Source organism: Herpailurus yagouaroundi, unplaced genomic scaffold, assembly GCF_014898765.1.
Source record: "Herpailurus yagouaroundi ecotype Mexico unplaced genomic scaffold, PumYag 181, whole genome shotgun sequence".
Lineage (NCBI taxonomy): Eukaryota > Metazoa > Chordata > Mammalia > Carnivora > Felidae > Herpailurus > Herpailurus yagouaroundi.
The window spans coordinates 20156249-20175913 of record NW_024412412.1 but is presented as its reverse complement, the minus strand read 5'-3'; the positions used below and the strand labels follow the sequence as shown (position 1 = coordinate 20175913).

Genomic DNA, 19665 nt, shown 5'->3' with positions numbered 1-19665 from the left:
TCCCACACATTATTTCTTAAGTTACTTCAAGACGTATTCTAGGAAAACAAGGAAGTAAACCAAGTAAAAGAAGGAACAGAATCTCAAAATAATGGTTCCAACTTACAGAGTGGTAAAGGTGATGGAGGGCTCCAGGATATAGGTGTCTAGAAAGGGGGACTCCATACAGTAAACTGTATGGTTTAAGGGCTGGAAGAACTTGAGGATAAGGAGAGTAGCAGAGAACAAAGCATAAGAACAAAAAACAAACAACAACTAGAAACTAAAGAAACCGTAGCATTGGAAAAATATGGTCCCTATAAAAAGAAACTCAGTAGGTTTCAAGAATAGACACAATAAATACTGAGATAATAAGTCAGAAGCTGAACAATATACAGAGTACAGTCAGGATGGCATAGGTTTGGTTGTTTCTTCTAATGACAAAAAATGAAAAGAAAACAATGAGAAACCCCAAGGGAAAAAATTTGTACAAACATGCCATGGTATAAACATGAAGCAAACTAAAATGTGGCATGAATATGAATATTTGGCAGAAAATATAGTTGAATATACTTTCAGTGCCATTAGAGTTTTGGCTTCCGAATTATAGAGAAGGAAATGAAATCACAGCACACTAGGCAATAACCAATATTTACAGGTCATACTTCTTTAAACTGTTTACTATTTCCATTTTTTAAAAGGAGATATACAAAAAATGGATGACTCAATTACAGTTACAATTATGTTATTAATGTTTACTATGCAAGAATAAAAGTATATAGAACTGAAGAAGGGAGAAAAAAGTTAGAGGGGTCAAGGATGTCCATGTGTACCACTTGAATACTGTGCTACAGTATCTAGCCAGAGCAAGTAGGCAGGAAAATAAAAAGAATTCATACTGAAAAAGAAGTAAAATGGTCTCATTTTCAGATGATGTAATCCATAGAAATCCTAAGGAATCCACTAAAATTTTAAAAAATAAATTAATTCAGCAAGTTTGAAATATACAAGACCAATGTACAAAAATTAATCCCATAAATAGCAATGAACTGAAAATGAAATTAGGAAAACAGTTCTACTTAAAATAGTATAAAAAAGAATACAGTACTTAGCAGTAAATTTAACCAAAGAAGTGCAAGACTTGCACACTGGAAACTATAAAATATTGTAAAAAGAAATTAAAGACCTAAATAAATGGAAAGACCTACATGTTTATAAACTGGAAGACTTAATATTGTTAAGATGGCAATGCTCCTTAAACAGATCCACAGATTTAATGCAATACCTATTAAAATCCCAGCTGGCTTCTTTGCAGGAAGACAAGTGATCCTAAAATTCATATGAAAATTCAAGGGACCTATAATAGCCAAAACAGTCTTGAAAAAGACAAACCAAGTTGGAGGACTAACACTTCCTGATTTTAAACTCACTGTTAAAGCAACAGTAATCAAGACATTGCAGTATCAGTATAAAGACATATAAATCAACGGAAAGGAATTCAGAGTCCAAGAAATAAACCCTCACATTTATGCCAATGGCAAAACTTAGAAATATATATATATCTTACAGCTTAGTGAGAAAAAGACAACTTAATTAACATAGGCAAAAGATCTGAAGAGACATTTCTCCAAAGAAAATATAAGTCAACAAACACATGAAAAGATGCTAAACAATAGGGAATATTGTAATAGTCAATAGGGAACAACAGTCAGTAGGGAAATGCAAATCAAAACCACAGTGAGGTACCACTTCACATCCACTAAGATAGCAATACTACTACTACTACTAAAACAAGTGTTGGCATGGATGTAGACAAATTGGGACCCTCACACAGCACTGGTGGGAGTGTAAAATAATGCAGCTGCTTTGGAAAACCGTCTGGCACTTCCTCAGTTAAACATATAGTTATCATGTGATCCAGTGAATTCTGCTCCTATGTATAAACTGAAAAAGTATGAAAACATGTACATGCAAAAAAACCGTACACAAATACAAATGTTCACAGCAGCATTACAACAGGCAAAATGGAAACAACTGAAATGTTCATTAACTGATGGATGGATGATCAAAATGTAGTGTATCCATACAATGGAAATTATTCACTCATAAACAGAAATGAAGTATTGATACATGCTACAATGTGAACGAACCTTGAAAACATTATGCTAAGTGAAAGATGCGAGTCACAAAGGACCACATATTTTATGACCCCCTTTACATAAATGTCAAGAAAGGGCAAATCTATGGACAGAAATTATGTAAGTGGTTGCCTAGGGCTGAGGGGTAGGTTTCAGGGTCAGGGCTAAGGGATAAGGTTTCCTTACCTTAGGGATGATGAAAATGTTCTAAAACTATCTGGAGAGATAGCTGCACAATTCTGTAAGTATGCTGAAGCCATTAAATCATATACTTTTAGGGGGTGAATTGTATGGTATGTCAGTTATATATCAAAACTTAAAAAAAAAGAAAGGTACATGGAAAATGGTTGAAGGTAAGCTAAACTTTTATACATCACTGAAGTATTAGACAATGTCTAAAGCTGAGTGAGACAAATTGAGCACAACCATATCAAAGTCATATTCATAATCAGGAGAGATTCAAAACTTTTTGCCCCCAATATGACACAAGCATCAATTAATCAAAAAAGACAGCTGTAAACTACTAGTGTGATAGTAGACATAAGGTCTGGCTGAATGTCACCTGAGTATTAACAGTTAAAAGTGTTTGCTTCTAGTGAAGGGAATGGAAAAAATCAAGAAGACTGTTGATTTTCATCATAAGCCTATCTACATCATTTGATTTTCTTGGACTATATGCTTTGGTAGAAATTTTAAAACATTAAATTCAAAATTACATGATTCTGAGGTGCCTGGGTGGCTCAGACGGTTAAGTGTCTGACCCTTGGTTTTGGCTGAGGTCATGATCTCATGGTTCATGGGTTCAAGCCCCACATTGGGCTCTGCAATGACAATGCGGAGCCTGCTTGGGATTCAATCTCTCTCTCTTTGTCCCTTCCGCTCTTGCTCTCTCAAAATAAATATACTTAAAAGAATAATAATGTTTCATTTACATGATGTGGAATATTTTCAAAGAATGAGTCTCTGACATTGTTTTTTAGTGTTTTAAAGCATCATTATCTAAAATTATTTAAAAATAACAACTTACAGAGCAAGCACAGGAAGATGGTGGCAGAGTGGAAGGACCCTAGTCTTTCCTCATCCCACAAATACAACTAGATAACTATCAAATCATCCTAAATGCCTCAGAAATCAACCTGAAAAGTGGCAGAAAATACTACTCAAGTAAAGGTAGAGAAGAGGCCACATTGAAGAAGGCAGGAAGTGCAGAGATGTGCAGTATGGGAGAAAAACAGATGGTGGCTGTTGCAGTGGGAAGGGAGCCAAGGTCATAGAGAAGGGCAAGTGACAAACTAGCACACAGGGGAGCACATGGCAAAACAAAATCCCCACAGCAATAGACTTAGAAAGCAAGAGGGGCCAAATTTTTTTACTTCTGGCAAGCAGTGGGGCTTAAAGCCTGGAGTTTTAAGGGTCAGTGGGCGTGGCTGGGATACACCCCAGAGGGCATTGTGCTGCTCTTGGACAGAAAGCAGGTAAACAATCTGCAGAAACTGTGTAGAAATAGCGATGTGAAGAGTGCCTGGGACACACAGTATGGGGATTATTCACTCATGTAGGAGGATGTCCCAGAAAGACAGCATTCACAGAGACCCCTCTAGGAACAAAGGAATCGACTGTCACTATTCCCTCCCCTGACCCTCAGCATAAACACAGGACCACCTGCAGGAACGAGCACCACTCCCACACTTACTACCTAAGGTGCTTAAACCAAGCCTTGATCCCACACACCAGTGGAACTGCCCCTCCTAATAAGCTTGCCTCAGTCTCAACACAGTGGAGCCCTTCCCCCAGAACACTGGCTCAACCTCCTGCTCACACTGCGTCTTCCAAAGTGGGAGTTTTGCAGAGCTTCTCCTCCAACAGGGGTGGCAAAAGGTCTCATTTCACAGGTCAGAGCACACCTAGTCAAAATGTGTGACATTCAGACCAGGGACCAAACACTGCCTGCAACAGGCAAAGAGAGCCTCTGTAGACAACTGGTCTCACAGATAAACTGTCCAGGACACCAGAAACAGAGCATAGGCAGCACACACTAGAGATACTCCAGGAAGCACCAGGCCCTGGAGAACAGAGGACACCATACAACAGGGCACTGTAGGACCTCTTCTTCATAAGGCCATTATCCTCAAGAATAGGGGATATAGCTGACTTTCCTAACACACAGCAACAGGCACAGACACTTGGACAAAATGGAAGACAGAGAAATTTATCCCAAATGAAAGAAAAGGACAAGACCTCAGCCAGAGATCTAAGTGAAACACATATAAAGTAACATGCCTGATAGAGAATTTAAAGTAACAATCATCAGGACACTCAGTGGACTTTAGAAAAGAGTGAAAGACATGAATGAGACCCTTAACACAGAGATAAGGAATAATATAGCAGAGATAAAGGGTATAGCAAATGAAATGAGAGACATGTTAATTGAATGAACAGCAGGATGGAAGAAGCAGAGGAATGAATTAGTGATCTAGAAAACAGTAATGGAAAATAATCGAGATGAACAAAAGAGAGACAAAATATGCAACACTAGAAAAGATTTAGGGAACACAGTGACTTCATCAAGTGTAATAACATTCATGTTATAGGACTCCTAAAAGAAGAGTGAGAAAAGGGGCTAGAAAACTGACTTGAAGAAATAATAGCTAAAAACTTCCTAATCTGGAGAAGGAAACAGATGTCTAGATCCAGGGGGTACAAAGAAACTCCTATCAAAATCAACAAATGCAGGGGCACCTGGGTGGCTCAGTCACTTAAGTGTCTGACTTTGGCTCAGATCATGTTCTCACAGTTCATGAGTTTGAGCCCCACTTTAGGCTCTGTGCTGACAGCTCAGAGTCTGCAGCCTGATTTGGATTCTGTGTGTGTGTCTCTCTCTGCCCTTCCCCTGCTTGCACTCTCTTCTCTCAAAAATAAATATTAAATTTTTTTTAAATCAACAAAAGCAGACCCATTCCAAGACTATTTATAATTAAATTGGCAAAATTTAGTGATAAAACAATTTTAAAGCATGAAGATAAAACAAGGCAGTAACTTACAAAGGAAAACCTATAAGGCTAGCAGGAGATTTTTTCAGCAGAAACTTTCCAAGTAAGAAGGAAGTGGCAGGATATATTCAAAGTGCTGAATGGGAAAATCTGCAGCCAAGAATACTCTAACCAGCAAGGCTATCATTCAGCTAGGAGGAGAGGTAAAAAGTGTTTCCCAAACAAAAACTCAAAGAATGCGTGACCATTAAGCCAGCCCTGCAAGAAACATTAGAGGGGACTCTTTGAGTGGACAGAAGAGACCAAAAGTGACAGTATAAAGGTAGGAAACATGAAAACAGTAAAAACTAATATTTCTGTATAAAAATCAGTCAAGGAACTCACAAAGTAAAAGGACATAAGACATAACATATATCTAAAACATGGGTTAGAGAGGATTAAGGAATGGGTTCAAACACAAATGACCAACAATTTAATATAGACTGCTATATTCAGATGTGGTTATATACAAATCTAACAGTAATTATATATCAAAACCCACTAATAAACATGCAAAGAACAAGGAGAAAGAAATCCAAATATACCACTAAGAAAATCAGGAAACCATGAAAGACAGAAATACAAAGAAAGGATCAGAGAAAATCTTCTGAAACAACCACAAGACAAATAATAAAATGACAATACATACATATTATCAAATACTTTGAATGTAAATAGATTAAATGCTTCAATTACAAGACATAGGGCGATTAAAAAAACAAGATAAAAAAACAGGAATGGATAAAAATGGATAAAGAAACAAGAAACAAGAAACAAGATCCATCTATATACTGACTACAACAAACTCGTTTTAAACTTAACGACAAGTACAGATTGAAAGTAAGGGCATGGAAGAGCACCTGGTGGCTAAGTCGGTTAAGTGTCTGGTTCTTGATTTCAGTTCAGGTCACAATCTCATGGCTCATGGGATCAAGCCCTGTGTCAGGCTCTGCTTTGACAGCATGGAGCCTGCCGGGGATTCTCTATCTCTGCCCCTCCCCTGTTTGTGCTCTGTCTCTCTCTCTCTCTCTCTCTCTCTCTCTCTCTCAAAATAAATAAAATTTTTTTAAAATTAGAAATGGCATGGAAAAATATCTATCATGCAAATGGACGTCAAAAGAAAGCCAGTATAGCAATACTAATATCAGACAAACTAGACTTTATTTTATTTTATTTAAAAAAATTTTTTTAAACGTTTATTTATTTTTGAGACAGAGAGAGACAGAGCATGAACGGGGGAGGGTCAGAGAGACAGAGGGAGACACAGAATCGGAAACAGGCTCCAGACTCTGAGCTGTCAGCACAGAGCCCAATGCGGGTCTTGAACTCACGAACCGTGAGATCATGACCTGAGCCGAAGTTGGACGCTTACCCGAGTGAGCCACCCAGGCGCCCCTAGACTTTTTTTTTTTTTTATTCGTTTAATTATTTTTAATGTTTATTTCTGAGACAGAGACAGAGCATGAGTAGGGAAGGGGCAGAGTGAGAGGGAGACACAGAATCAGAAGCAGGCTCCAGGCTCTGAGCTGTCAGTGCAGAGCCTGATGCGGGGCTTGAACTCACGAACTGTGAGATCATGACCTGAGCTGAAGTCGGTCGCCCAACCTACTGAGCCACCCAGGTGCCCCACAAACTAGACTTTAAAAGAAGACTATAACAAGAGACAAAGAAGGGCACTACATAATCATAAAGGAGAGAATCCAACAAGAAGATATAACATTATACATATTTATGCACCCAAAAATATAAAACAGTTAATAACAAACGTAAAGGAACTAATCAATAGCAATACAATAATAGTACGGGACTTTAACACCCCATTTATGTCAAGGGACAGATCATGTAAACAGAAAATCAACCAGTAAACAACAGCTTTGAATGACATGCTAGAAGAGATTGATTTAACAGATATATTCAGAACATTCCATCCTAAAACAGCAGAATTACATATTCTTTTCTAGTGCACAAGGAACATTCTCCAGAACAGATCACATTTTAGCCCATAAAACAAGCCTCAACAAATTCAAAAAGATTGAGGTCATATCATGCATCTTTTCTGACCACAACACTATGAATCTAGTATAAGAAAACTATATACTATAAGTATATAAAGAACTGTAAGAAAAAAATCTAGAAAGACCACAACAAACACATGTAGGTTCAATAAGATGCTACTAAACAATGAATGTGTCAGCCATGAAATAAAAGAAGAAAAAAAATTACATAGAAACAAATGAAAATGAAAACACATTAGTCCAAAACCTCTGGGATGCAGCAAAAGTGGTTCTAAGTGGAAGTTTATAGGAATACAGGCCTACCGCAAGAACAAGAAAAATCTCTAACAAAGTAATCTTTCACCTAAAGGAGCTAGAAAAAGAATAAACAAAACCTAAAATCAACATAAGGAAGGAAATAATAAAGATTAGAGCAGAAATCAATGATACAGAAACTAAAAAAACAAAATAAAACAACAACAACAAAACAATAGAACAGATCAATGAAACCAGGAGCTACTTCTTTGAAATAATCAATAACATTGACAAACCTCTAACCAGACCTATTAAGAAAAATAGATAAATAACTCAAATTAATAAAATCACAAATGATATAAGAGAAATAACAACTAACGCCACAGAAATACAATTATAGAAGAATATTATGAAAAATCATATGCCAACGAACTGGACAACCTAGAAAAAAGTGGATAAATTCTTAGAAACATACAAACTACCAAAACTGAGATACGAAGAAACAGAAAATTTGAGCAGACAGCAAAGAAACTCAGTAATCAAAAAATTCCCAGCACCAAAAGTCCAGGGCCAGAAGTCTTCACAGGTGAATTCTACCAAAACAAAAGGGGAAGGAAAACTTTCAAATTCACTCTAAGAGGCCAGCATTACCCTAGTATCAAAACCAGATGGGGCGCCTGGGTGGCTCAGTCGGTTGAGCGTCCGACTTCGGCTGGGGTCATGATCTCACGGCTCGTGAGTTTGAGACCCGCATCAGGCTCTGTGCTGACAGCTCAGAGCCTGGAGCCTGCTTCAGATTCTGTGTCTCCCTCTCTCTCTGCACCTAATCCACTCTCATTCTGTCTCTGTGTCTCTCAAAAATAAATAAACACTAAAAAAAAAATTAAAAAAAAAAAAGACACCACAAAAAAAAAAAAAAAAAGAATTACAGGCCACTATCCATGATGAACACAGATGCAAAAATCCTCAACAATATACTCATAAACTAGATCTGACAATTCGTTAAAAAAAAAAAATCATTCACCATGATCAAGTAGGATTTATTCCTGTGTTAAATGGATAGTTCAATATTCACGAATCAGTCAATATGATACATTACATCAATAAGAGAAAGAGAAAAAGATTATTTCAATAGACAAAGAAAAGCATTTGACAAAGCACAACATCCATCCATGATAAAGACCCTCAACAAAATAGGTTTAGAGGGAACATACCTCAACATAATAAAGGTTATATATGAAAAACCCACAGGTAACATCATCCTTAATGGGCAAAAACTGATAGCTTTCCCCTTAAGGTTAGGAATGAGACAAGCACCACATTTATTCAACACAGTATCAGCCACAAATGTCAGACAACAAAAAGAAAAATAAAAAGGCACCCAAATTGGTAAAAAAAAAAAAAAAAAAAAGTAAAACTTTCACTACGTACAGGTGCCATGATACTATATATAGAAAACCCTAAAGACTCCACCAAAAAACTGCTAGAATAGATAAATGAATTCAGTAAAGTCACAGGATACATAATCAATCTATAGAAATCTGTTGCATTTCTACACCCCATTAATGAAGCAAAAAGAAAAACTAAGAAAACAATCCCATTTAAAAGTGCACCCAAAATAATAAGATACCTAGGACTAAAACTAATGTACTCTGAAAACTATTAAACACTGATGAAAGAAACTGATGAGGATACAAAGAAATGGAAAGACATTACATGCTTTTGGATTGGAAGAACAAATACTGTTAAAAGGTCTATACTACTCAAAGCAATCTACACATTTAATGAAATCCCTATCAAAATAGCAACAGTATTTTTCACAGAACTAGAACAAAGGATTCTAAAATTTGTATGGAGCTACGAAAGACCCTGAATAGCTAAAGCAGTCACGAAAAAGAAAAGTAAAGCTGGAGGCATACAATCCTGGACTTTAGCCTGTATTACAAAGCTATAATCATCAAGACAGTATGGTACTGGCACAAAAACAGACACATAGATCAATGGAACAAATTAGACAACCCAGAATTAAACCCAAAACTCTATGGTCAACTAATCTTTGACAAAGCAGGAAAGAATATCCAACGTAAAAAAGACAGTCTCTCCAGCAAATCGTGTTGGGAAAACTGGACAGGGACACGCTCAAGAATGAACCTGGACCACTTTCTTACACCATACACAAAAATAAACTCAAAATGGATGAAAGACCTAAATGTAAGACAGGAAATCATCAAAATCCTAGAGGGGAAAACAGGCAACAATCTCTTTGACCTCAACTACAGCAACTTCTTACTAGACAGGTCTCCTGAGGCAAGGGAAACAAAAATGAACTACTGGGACCTCGTCAAGATAAAAAGCGTCTGTACAATGAAGGAAACAATCAGCAAAACTAAAAGGCAACCTTTGGAATAGGAGTAGATATTTTCAAATGACATATCCAAAAAAAATAGCTTATACAACTCAATACCCAAAAACAAATAATCTAATTAAGAGATGGTCAGAAGAAGTCAACAGACACTTCTAAGATGATATCCAGATGGCCAATAGATACATGACAAGAAGTTCAACATAACTCATCAACAGGGAAATGCAAATCAAAACCACAATGAGGTATCACCTCACACCTGTCAGAATGGTTAAAATCAACAACAAAGAAACAACAGGTGCTGGCAAGGATGTGGAGAAAAAAAGAACTCTCCTGCACTGTTGGTGGGAATGCATACTGGTGCAACCACTCTGGAAAACAATATGGAGATTCCTCAAGAAGTTAAAAATAGAACTACCTTATGCTCCAGTAATTCCACTACTGGGTATTTACCCACAGATAACAAAAATACTAAATCAAAGGGATACATGCACCCCAATGTTTACAGCAGCATTATTTACAATAGCCAAGACATGGAAGCAGCCCAAGGGTCCATCAATAGATGAATGGTAAATGAAGATGTGGTAATATATATGTAATGGAATATTGTTCAGCCATAAAAAGAACAGACTCTTGCCATTTGCAATGACATGGATGGATGAAGCTAGAGTATAATGCTAAGCATAGTCAGAGAAAAACAAAATACCATATGATTTCATTCATATGTGAAATTTAAAGAACAAAACAGACAAGCAAAGGAGAAACAAGGGAAAGGGTCAAACCAAGAAACAAACTCTTAGTTATAGAGAGCAAATGGATGGTTACTGGAGGGGAGGTGGATCAAGGAGGACACTTGTTATGGGCACCAGGTGATGTATGGAAGTGTTGAATCACTGTATTGTACCCTGAAACTAACATTATACTGTGTTAAGTAACTGGAATTACAAACAATGACAACAATATATAACTGCACTGAGGGCACGTCACTCACCAGTCCTTCTCTAGCAAAGTCAGAAAAGGACACCAAAAAGTAGCACTCTACTTAAAGTCTTAAGTTGCAACTATGAATTTTCCAAACATACCATTGCATAAGGGTAATTATTAACTTTAGAAATGCAGCTCTTACTTCATTCTAACTTATTCACCATAAGATTCTCCTAAATATCACAACTTTTGGTTACTTTAAAATGTGATTTGATTCATAAAAATCCAGTGTAAGCCCTTTTACCGAATTTCAAGTTATCAGGAACTTTAGGTTCATGTTCTGGATGCAAGGCCCATCTCCACCCGTGACGGAAGGTTACACAGGCGAAGACAGAGCCAGTCTCCAAAGCCCCGGCCCAGCTTCCGCCCCCCACTCCCTGCTCTCTCTCACACAGTTTCCCACAGAGATAGCAATAAAACCAATGCCTCAATTTAATTCCTAATAGTGAACAATCTAAATTCCCTTCAGGGCTTTTAACGATCACTAGCATCAACTCAGCTAGTAGTGCGATGTAATAATGCTCATCTCTCTCTAATAATTCTATCTGCATGAGCTGGGTGGAAAAGCCAATATAAAAAAAAAATCGAACTACAAAGTATATTTCTTATGAGACAATGTGAGGAAAGTTAAAAGTGCTCTATCAAGTCCAGGAGAGAAATCAACCTGCCCCAGAGGTGAGAGCAGTCTCCCCATAATATATGTGGGACTTTGAGGCCAATAAAACATTGTATTAGGATAATCCTGGCAGCAAAAAATAAACATGAAGTACAGACATGACATCTACATAAACTCGGGCTGAAAGAGTTAAAGTTAAATGTGAATGAAATTTTTTAACGCATCAGCTCAAGACCAGAGTATTTCAGGTGCTCAGAAGGTATTAACACCTAAGTCATGTTAAACAAAAAGGTTAGATTTGGGGGTGGAGTAGAGACAGCTGTATCCTCACCTTCAAGGGAGATTTCAACAAGGAAAGACCACTTCAAAATCTATGTAGAGACTTGAAATGGAATTACAATAATCTCATCTGTTACATAAAGTTTCTTACTATCACCAAAATTAACTATACATAGTTTAAATAATAGACATCCTTATCAAGGTAGGTAAATATTTAAATTTTATTTATTTAAATTTTATTAATAGGTGACAGGTAAAGATTACAACTAGGGGATAGGTAGAGGTGCTATTTGGTTGGCCTGGCATATTGTGCTGCACTTTACCACAGGGGAAAAAAATACAACCAACTTAGAATCTCAATCTCTCTCTCACTTGCTCTCTCTCATTTTTGCTTCCTAGCACCAGAGGAAATACTGGAAATCTCTGGAAAGTGTTTTGTCAACACTTTCTGGGTCAGTGAATTCTCTGATTATTCTAGTTATTTGATAGGAACTTGAACCTCTTTGAAATTAAACAATCTTTATGTCCTCCCCACTCATAAAGAAAACTTACAGAGCTACTGGACACACTATTATTTAGGAAAACAACATAGAAAGTGAAAATTCTTCCATTAGCAACTCAAATGCTCCATGCCTAAAAGGAATGACCTAACTCATCCAGGTCCTCAAAATATTTGAGTCCTGCAGAATCAGCGAGACGAACCAGTCCACGAACTGGGTGCTTCTGACAGTCTACAAAAAAGTTCAGAAAGTCCTCGTGCACATGTCTTATTCACATACTCAGAAAAAGACAATGAAGGGTAACTCGAAGAAATTATGTAACTCACACCAGTGTTCACACCATCAGAAAAGAAGTCAAACAATTCTAGCCAGACAATTTTAATTCTTTAATTTACCAACAACAATTTTCTAAGATTTGTTTCTTAAAATGTTCTCTGTGTAACACAGAGCAGACACTTACCTACTGAGTAAGGCATGTTTCTTGCATATGTAACAAACTCAAATGGGCAAGCAAAACTTACTTGTTTTCTCACCTTTGATGGCATGGCACGCTGTTAAACTAGGAACATTCAGGTGAAAGGAAGGGGAATAAACCTTCCACGAGGGCTAGGACCCTTATACCTATCACTAACCTGTTCCCAGCATCCGGAACAGAATCTGGCACACAGTAGGCATGCAGTATTTGCTGGCTAAGAGAAGAGATTACACCTGTGTGTTCCTTCCTTTGGCGTACTGGGGGAACACAGACACAGTACAGTAATATTGGCCAGGCCAGAAGGTGTGTATGTGGTTTGTGGAAACTTTGTGAAAATCATTGCCAAAAGCTGACCTAGTAGCTCATGTCAACAATGTTATTAATCATACGAGAAGTTCATGCATGAAAAGAAGTTTGATCTAGGGGCGCCTGGGTGGCTCAGTCGGTTAAGGGTCCGACTCTTGATTTAGCTCAGGTCATGATCTCACAGTTTGTGGGATCGAGTCCCACACTGGGCTCTATGCTCACAGTGCAGAGCCTGTTTGCGATTCTCTCTCTACCTCTCTCTGTCCCTCCCTCCCCTTCTCCCTCTCTCTCGAAATAAATAAATAAACATTAAAAAATAAAAATAAATAAATTTGATCCAGCAATTAAGTACTGGGCCACTGGGTTTCACTTTCACACAGTTTCGGAATCTGCTTGCATTTATTACTGACAACAGTCATCTCTCCCATGCTGATTCCTTTCCTTCTCATCACTCCTCAGCCCAACTGCAAGCTATCTTCTGCTCCCAACACCGCTCAGGCCAAGTGACCAATCTCCTCCAACTGCCAAGTATAACGGACACCTGACATCTCAGTGGCATCCTGCACAGGGAGACCACTATCCACTCTCTCCTCTGAGCCTCCCCAAGACTCATCTTCCCACTGTGGCTGCTGCTTCACCTTTGCCATCTCTTCTCTACTTGACACATGTACGTGTGCAGGTGCCCTGACCCCTGCTTAGTCCTCTTCTTTTCTGTGTCACCTTTCTGCTCAACATTCACTTGCTCCTAAGGCTTCAAATGATAAGCCTGGGACTCCCAGTCTCCCTCTTCTGAGCTTCAGTCCCAAAGGCCTGCTGGATACCCTAGAGCCACGGGAAATGCCACATAACCAGAATAAAAACAATCTTCATTCTTCCAACCCCAGGTTTCCCCGTCCTGTGCTTCCTGGCAGTGATGCCGCCATTCAGCCGATTGAGCACTTGAGAAACGTGCTTGTCCCTCCTCCTCATCCAATCCTTCCTTCTGCTCATTCTACCTCCTACTTTTCTCTGGAACCATCTACTTCTCTCCCTCTCCACTGCACCACCCTCCACATGTATGTCACCCTCCACCTGTGTTCTCCCCTGGACTAGTCTCCTCATATCCACCTCTGCTCACTTCCAACCCAGACTTATCTTTTTATTTTTTTGAGAGTTATTTTGAGAGAGAGAGAGAGAGAGAGAGAGAGAGAGAGAGAGAGAGAATGGGAGGGAAAGAATAAGAACAGGGGAGGAGCAGAGAGAGAGGGAGAGCAAGACTCCCAAGCAGGCTGCCAGCAGCCAGCACAGAGCCTGACTCTGGGCTCAATCCCGGGAACTTCATCAACTCAGATCATGACTTGAGCCAAAATCAAGAGTCAGACGCCCAAATGACTGAGCCACCCAGGCACACTGCCCCCCCACCCCCAGACTTTTTAAAATGAAAACACTTGGGGCACCTGGGTGCCTCAGTCGGTTCAGCGACTAGCTCTTGATATCAGCTCAGGTGGTATCACAGTTCCTGAGATTGAGCCCCCATCAGGCTCTGCACTGACAGCGTGAAGCCTACTTGGGATTCTCTCTCTCTCCCTCCCTTTCTCTCTCTGCCCCTCCCCCACTAGCACTTGAGTTCCCCCCCCTCCAAATAAATAAACTTAAAAAAATAAAATAAAAACTCTTCCCAAGGTCACAGAGCCCTGAATGACAGTCTCCATCTCCCTCTTCAGACATTTCTTGTGCCATTCCCATCACCACCGTCTTTTAGTAGGTCTTTTAATAAAGTTAGTAATTAAGAATGACTCAGGAAGACCTTAAAATATGCTATATTCTGAAAAGCCTCAAACACAAAACCCACAGACATTCCAAATCAATAATTTTGTTTGTAACTTAAAGCCAGTCTTCATTGTTCACATTTATCAAAAGTAGTTTTGAAATATCTTTTGTTACTAAGTCGCTATGCACAGTTTATCGTATGATTCAAAAAGTGCTTATTCTCATCAGGGAATGAGGTCACTAGACTTCTATGAGGTTCCAAAGGTCCTTTCAGCCAGAATTTTTCAGATCAATAAAATATTAAGAGAGGCCCAGCACAAGGGAGTCCAAATTTTTATTCTTCTATGTGGAGGTGTTAAAAACAAACAACCCCCCCCCCACCACACACAGAAGAAAGAACACTTTAATAACAAAAATTGAAAAGCCATAAAGTCAGAATAGCAGCTAACATTCTAAATGAATAATTTTGGTTTGATGCCCTCATTTTTCTCATTTCATTAAAGATTTGTGAAAACAGGTTCCCAAACTAAAATCAGTAGCTAGACAAGATTCTGACAACCCCTATCCTAGATAAGAACTACCGTTCTTCTAAAGACAGCTTCATCCAGGCTCTTGCTTGAGGGGCACCTGGCTGGCTCAGTCAAAATTTGACCCTGGATCTCGGGATCATGAGTTTGAGCCTCATATTGCATGTGGAGATTACTAAAAAATAAACACATAAACTTTAAAATAAAAACCTTCTTGAAAAAAATAAAGTATTGAAAGGGGGGAAAAAAGCAGTCCCTGACATCTAAAACTGTTCAGAGGTTCATAATTAGACCCCAATATGATTACAAACTGGTATGATACTTACATGAAGGCCACTTCTGTTTGCCTGTTGGATATAACTAATCTCATGGAATACCCACTGCAGTTAAGGTTACTCCGAGACATGATAAAATGAAACAAAGCAAGGCTACTTCTGTTTTAAGCACAGACAAAACAAGGGTATTGTGCAACCTACAAAATACCAAACATCCCCTTCTCTTGCTAAGTTAATGTTTCTTCTTTACCCAATCACAGAATTTTAAAAGTACCCAATCGTGGAGTGCCCGGGTGGCTCAGTTGGTTAAGAGCTTCTGACTTAGGCTCATGTCACGATCTCATGGTTCCTAGGTTCAGGCCTACGTAGGACTATGTGCTGACAGCTCAGAGCCTGGAGCCCACTTTGGATTCTGTGTCTCCCTCTCTCTCAGCCCCTCCCCAACTCATGCTCCCTCTCTCTCTCTCTCTCTCTCAGCAATGAATAAACATTAAAAATTTTTTTTAAAATATCTGATCTAGAGCAAACCCCCCGTTGCTTGGACCCACCCTCAAATTACACAACCCAAGTCCAGATTATAAAATAGGTTTTGCCAAATGCCCTTCTACCGAGAGGGCAAAAGTTTGCGTTCTTTTCCACTGCAAAGAGTAATAAACCTAATTTGTTCAACTACAGATGTGTTTACTGTTGGCCTTTAGCCGAAGGCACTTAAGAGTATCAAAGTATTAAACTCTTTTAAAATACTCATAATCCCAACCACTTTAAAGCAAATGAATTCCCTACACACTCTAAAACAACCCTAATTTTATGTCTTCTTATGCCCTTCCAGTTCTTGTCCACATGTATATACTGTGTGTTTTTCTGTTACTGAAATCACTGTACATACTATTTCATTCTGCTTTTGCTTAATGTTCTATCAATTTTAATGAATGAATAACATCCCACCGTGATTTTATTCTTAAATCATTTCTTCTCAGAAAAATAAAAGGAGAGAATGCATATCTTGTTCCCACTGCTGACATCCTAACTAAGCTATTCAAGACCACCCTCATCTAACCTCAGGTCAGATGCACCCAAGTTCCTTTATATCTGATCTGCTGGCCTGTCCATTTACTCTGTAAATGGGGTCTTACTGTTTCCAAAGAAGAGCATTATGAAAGAGCACCAGACTAGGTGTCAAGAGGCCTGAGTATCTAGGCATACTTCACTAAACAATAGTGTAACCTCTGGCTAAACGTTTTCCCACTGGGTTTCCTTCCTCCTCTGTAAAATAAGTCAGGCTGGTCCCTCAGTGTCTCTTGCAGTTAACAAATCTGGGTTCCCCTGACTTCCTTCTGGGGAAAGTGCCACGGGACAGGCGTTCCCATGACTGGGGGTCAAGGCCACAGCAGCCACATGGGGCCAGTCTGGGCAGCTCCCACAGCCCTGATTGTGGACTCCTCGGCCTTTCCCAGGGATCTCAGGAGCCTCGGGGGCAATCTCTCCCTCAGCGCCTCTTCACCTGGCAAAGAATGCCCCAGTCATCAAGCAGTCTCTCGCTTGAGTTATGTACACAAGTCGACTGAACTTTTCTCTTAGCAGTGCAGGATGCGCAGGCCTGGAACTGGTAGAACAAGTGCAATCACTCAAATTTGGGGGGCGTGCAAATCACAACCAGCATTCCGCAGAGGCCAGGATTTCCCTAAAGGTTTTCTTGTCCAAAGTTGTACGGAATCAAACCGAGGTAGGGTTCACCAGCCCACTCTGCACCCACACTGCCAAGCGGGATACCGTAGACCCCGGAAAGATGCTGCCCCGCACCAGGTGTTCCTCAAGCCATACCCGCACCTGCGCCACCTCCATGCTGCATGCCCCTCTCCGCGCCTTCCCCTAGAGCTCACTCACCGGCGGCGCATTCTGTGCCACGGCACAGGTGGCAACCACGGTCAAGAGTACGAAGGTTAGGCGACCCCAGCCCAGCATGGTCCCGGTAGCTCTGAAAGACGCCTGCAGAAGCTGCAAGAAGTACCACCTGAACTCGAAAGCAGGCCTCGCCCCGCCGCCTTGTGACCAGATGCACGGGGCCGCACCAAACGAGATGGGGGGGGGGGAGCGACGAGATGGGGCCAAAAAGAGAGGCCGGGGCTTTTCGGTGTTGCGGCAGGTGTAGCAAGAAGAGGAAGCCTTCCGAAAGGAGTGAGGAGCGGGGAGCCCTCGCGATGGGAGTCAGAGCTCGCATGAGGACCGCGATATTGGTCGGGCCTCTCCCCCGGTCTCCTGGGCAGTGGTTGGGCCCAGCCAGAGCCCCTCCCCCGGTGGGTGGGGCTCAGGAACTTTTCCTCGGGTCGCGCCCTATGGAGGTCCGCGCGCACTTCGGCACCCACTCCGCTGCAGGTTGCGGGGCGACAGAAGCCGGGAGCTCCCGCTCGACTCCGAGCTTGGTGCTACCTGTACGATGTCCCCAAACGGCCCAGGACGAACTGTTCATTCGGGCTACCGGGGACCAAATGCTCACGAAACGGACCCAACTCACAAGAGTCTCAAAACGCGGAGGCATAACCCGCTACTGCGAGTCATTTTTGCACTCTGAGCAGAGCAGGCCCGAAGTGAGTGCGTTTGTTCATCCTGACCGTGGAGTCACTGGACGGGCTCAGTTGTTAGGGGCAGGGAGGGGGGTGGTGGGAGTCTAATCCCCACTGACACTCCGGACTAGGAATTACCCATTTAGCTTTCACCTCAGAGCTGACAAGTCACAGAATTTAGGTTTCAGTTACTTGAGCTTAGACACAGGTGGAGTGATCAGGTAGAGTTGCAAACCTTCCTTCACTGATGTATTCAGCTACTGAGCAGCTGTTTTCATCTAACTCGTGAAAGCCTTTAGGCTGGCAGAACTGAGCTAAACCCGGGAGGAGGGGGTGTATTCCGTGTTGTTTAGCCTGCACCTGAAAAACAGTTAATTGCTTGTCATTCATACCTTCCATGGACATGATTGTCCTGTTGGATGTTACTTAAAAGTGCGACTGGAACCCCTACCACCCGGATTGCACTTTCTGGTAGAGTCTTTAGGATATCCTAACTAGCATTGTTTTAATGCTTAATGAAGCTTAGAATACTTTCACTAAAATCTTCATTTATTTCTTTTTTCTTGTGTGTGAGAAATTATAATTTTACCCATTTATAATCCTTCCTTAGAAAAATCAATCTTTTTACTTGGAGATTGGGAAATGAGAATTTAATGTTTGGGGCAGGGGGCTGGGGTAGAGAATCTTCTTGTCAGCCTTAAAATACCCAGTTAATTCACCAGCAGAATAAGTTTGTTGGGAATGGCAGAGTAATTGCAATTTGGGACACTGAAACTATGGCAAACCGTAGGCAAGTTGGGAGAACAAAGAAAAGGGGACTGTTTTTATGGAGGAAAGGAGACAGTTGGAATCTATTTGAATGGAAAGTCCATTGGAGGAGAGCAAGAGTTCGGTTGTGGCCACTCCTCATTGTCTGAGTTTGGGACAGAAATTTTGTCCCAAAATTGTTTGGGACAATTTTCCTTTCTATTACTGGGGTAGTAAAGTAAGCTTCTTCCTATTGTGGAAGGTACAGGTAAGCTTTTTCCTCTTGGGGTCTGTAAAAGGTGGGAAGTGGTAGTGTGTGAGAAGTCTCCCTTCAGGACTTCCCAACTCCATTTTAAGTGAGATTTCCTTTGTTCATTTTCACACTCCTTTTGAGGAAGTTTGACTTTTGAAACATATCACATGATTAAAGTGGTTCCTGACTGAACATTGAATAAGCAGATAACAGAAATGTTAATTAATTCAAGAAATATTTGCTATCAGCCTACAATGTGCCAAGCATTTCTCCAGACACTGACTGGGGTTAAGCAGGTAACAAAAAAGAAAGTTCTTCCCTCATGAGGCTTACATTCTAGATGAGAAATGGACAATAAATAGAATACATAAGAAAGTTCATATAGAATGTTAGAAGGTAATAAATGTTGTAGAGAAAAAGCAGAGTAAGGGGGATCATGAGTGAAGAGAGTCAAGGGCACCTGGGTGGCTCAGTTGGTTAAGTGTCTGACTCTTGGTTGGGTTCAGGTCGTGATCTCATGGTCTGTGAGATCGAGCCCCACATCAGGCTCGGTGCTGGGAGCACTGAGCCTGCTTGGGATTCTCTCTCCTCTCTCTCTGTGGCCCTCCCCCCACTCAAAATAAATAAACATTAAAG

General features: G+C 40.3%; 1 protein-coding gene across 1 annotated transcript in view; it reads right to left on the bottom strand.

Annotated features, from left to right (window-relative positions):
* The window catches only part of ASAH1 (N-acylsphingosine amidohydrolase 1), a 49963-nt gene extending 32365 nt beyond the window's left edge, over positions 1 to 17598 (bottom strand). The window contains exon 1 of the mRNA XM_040490057.1: positions 17353 to 17598. Coding sequence (XP_040345991.1) covers positions 17353 to 17430 — 78 coding nt within the window. The 5' untranslated portion in view covers positions 17431 to 17598. The remainder of the gene's footprint in view (positions 1 to 17352) is intronic.
* Positions 17599 to 19665: the final 2067 nt, after the last annotated feature.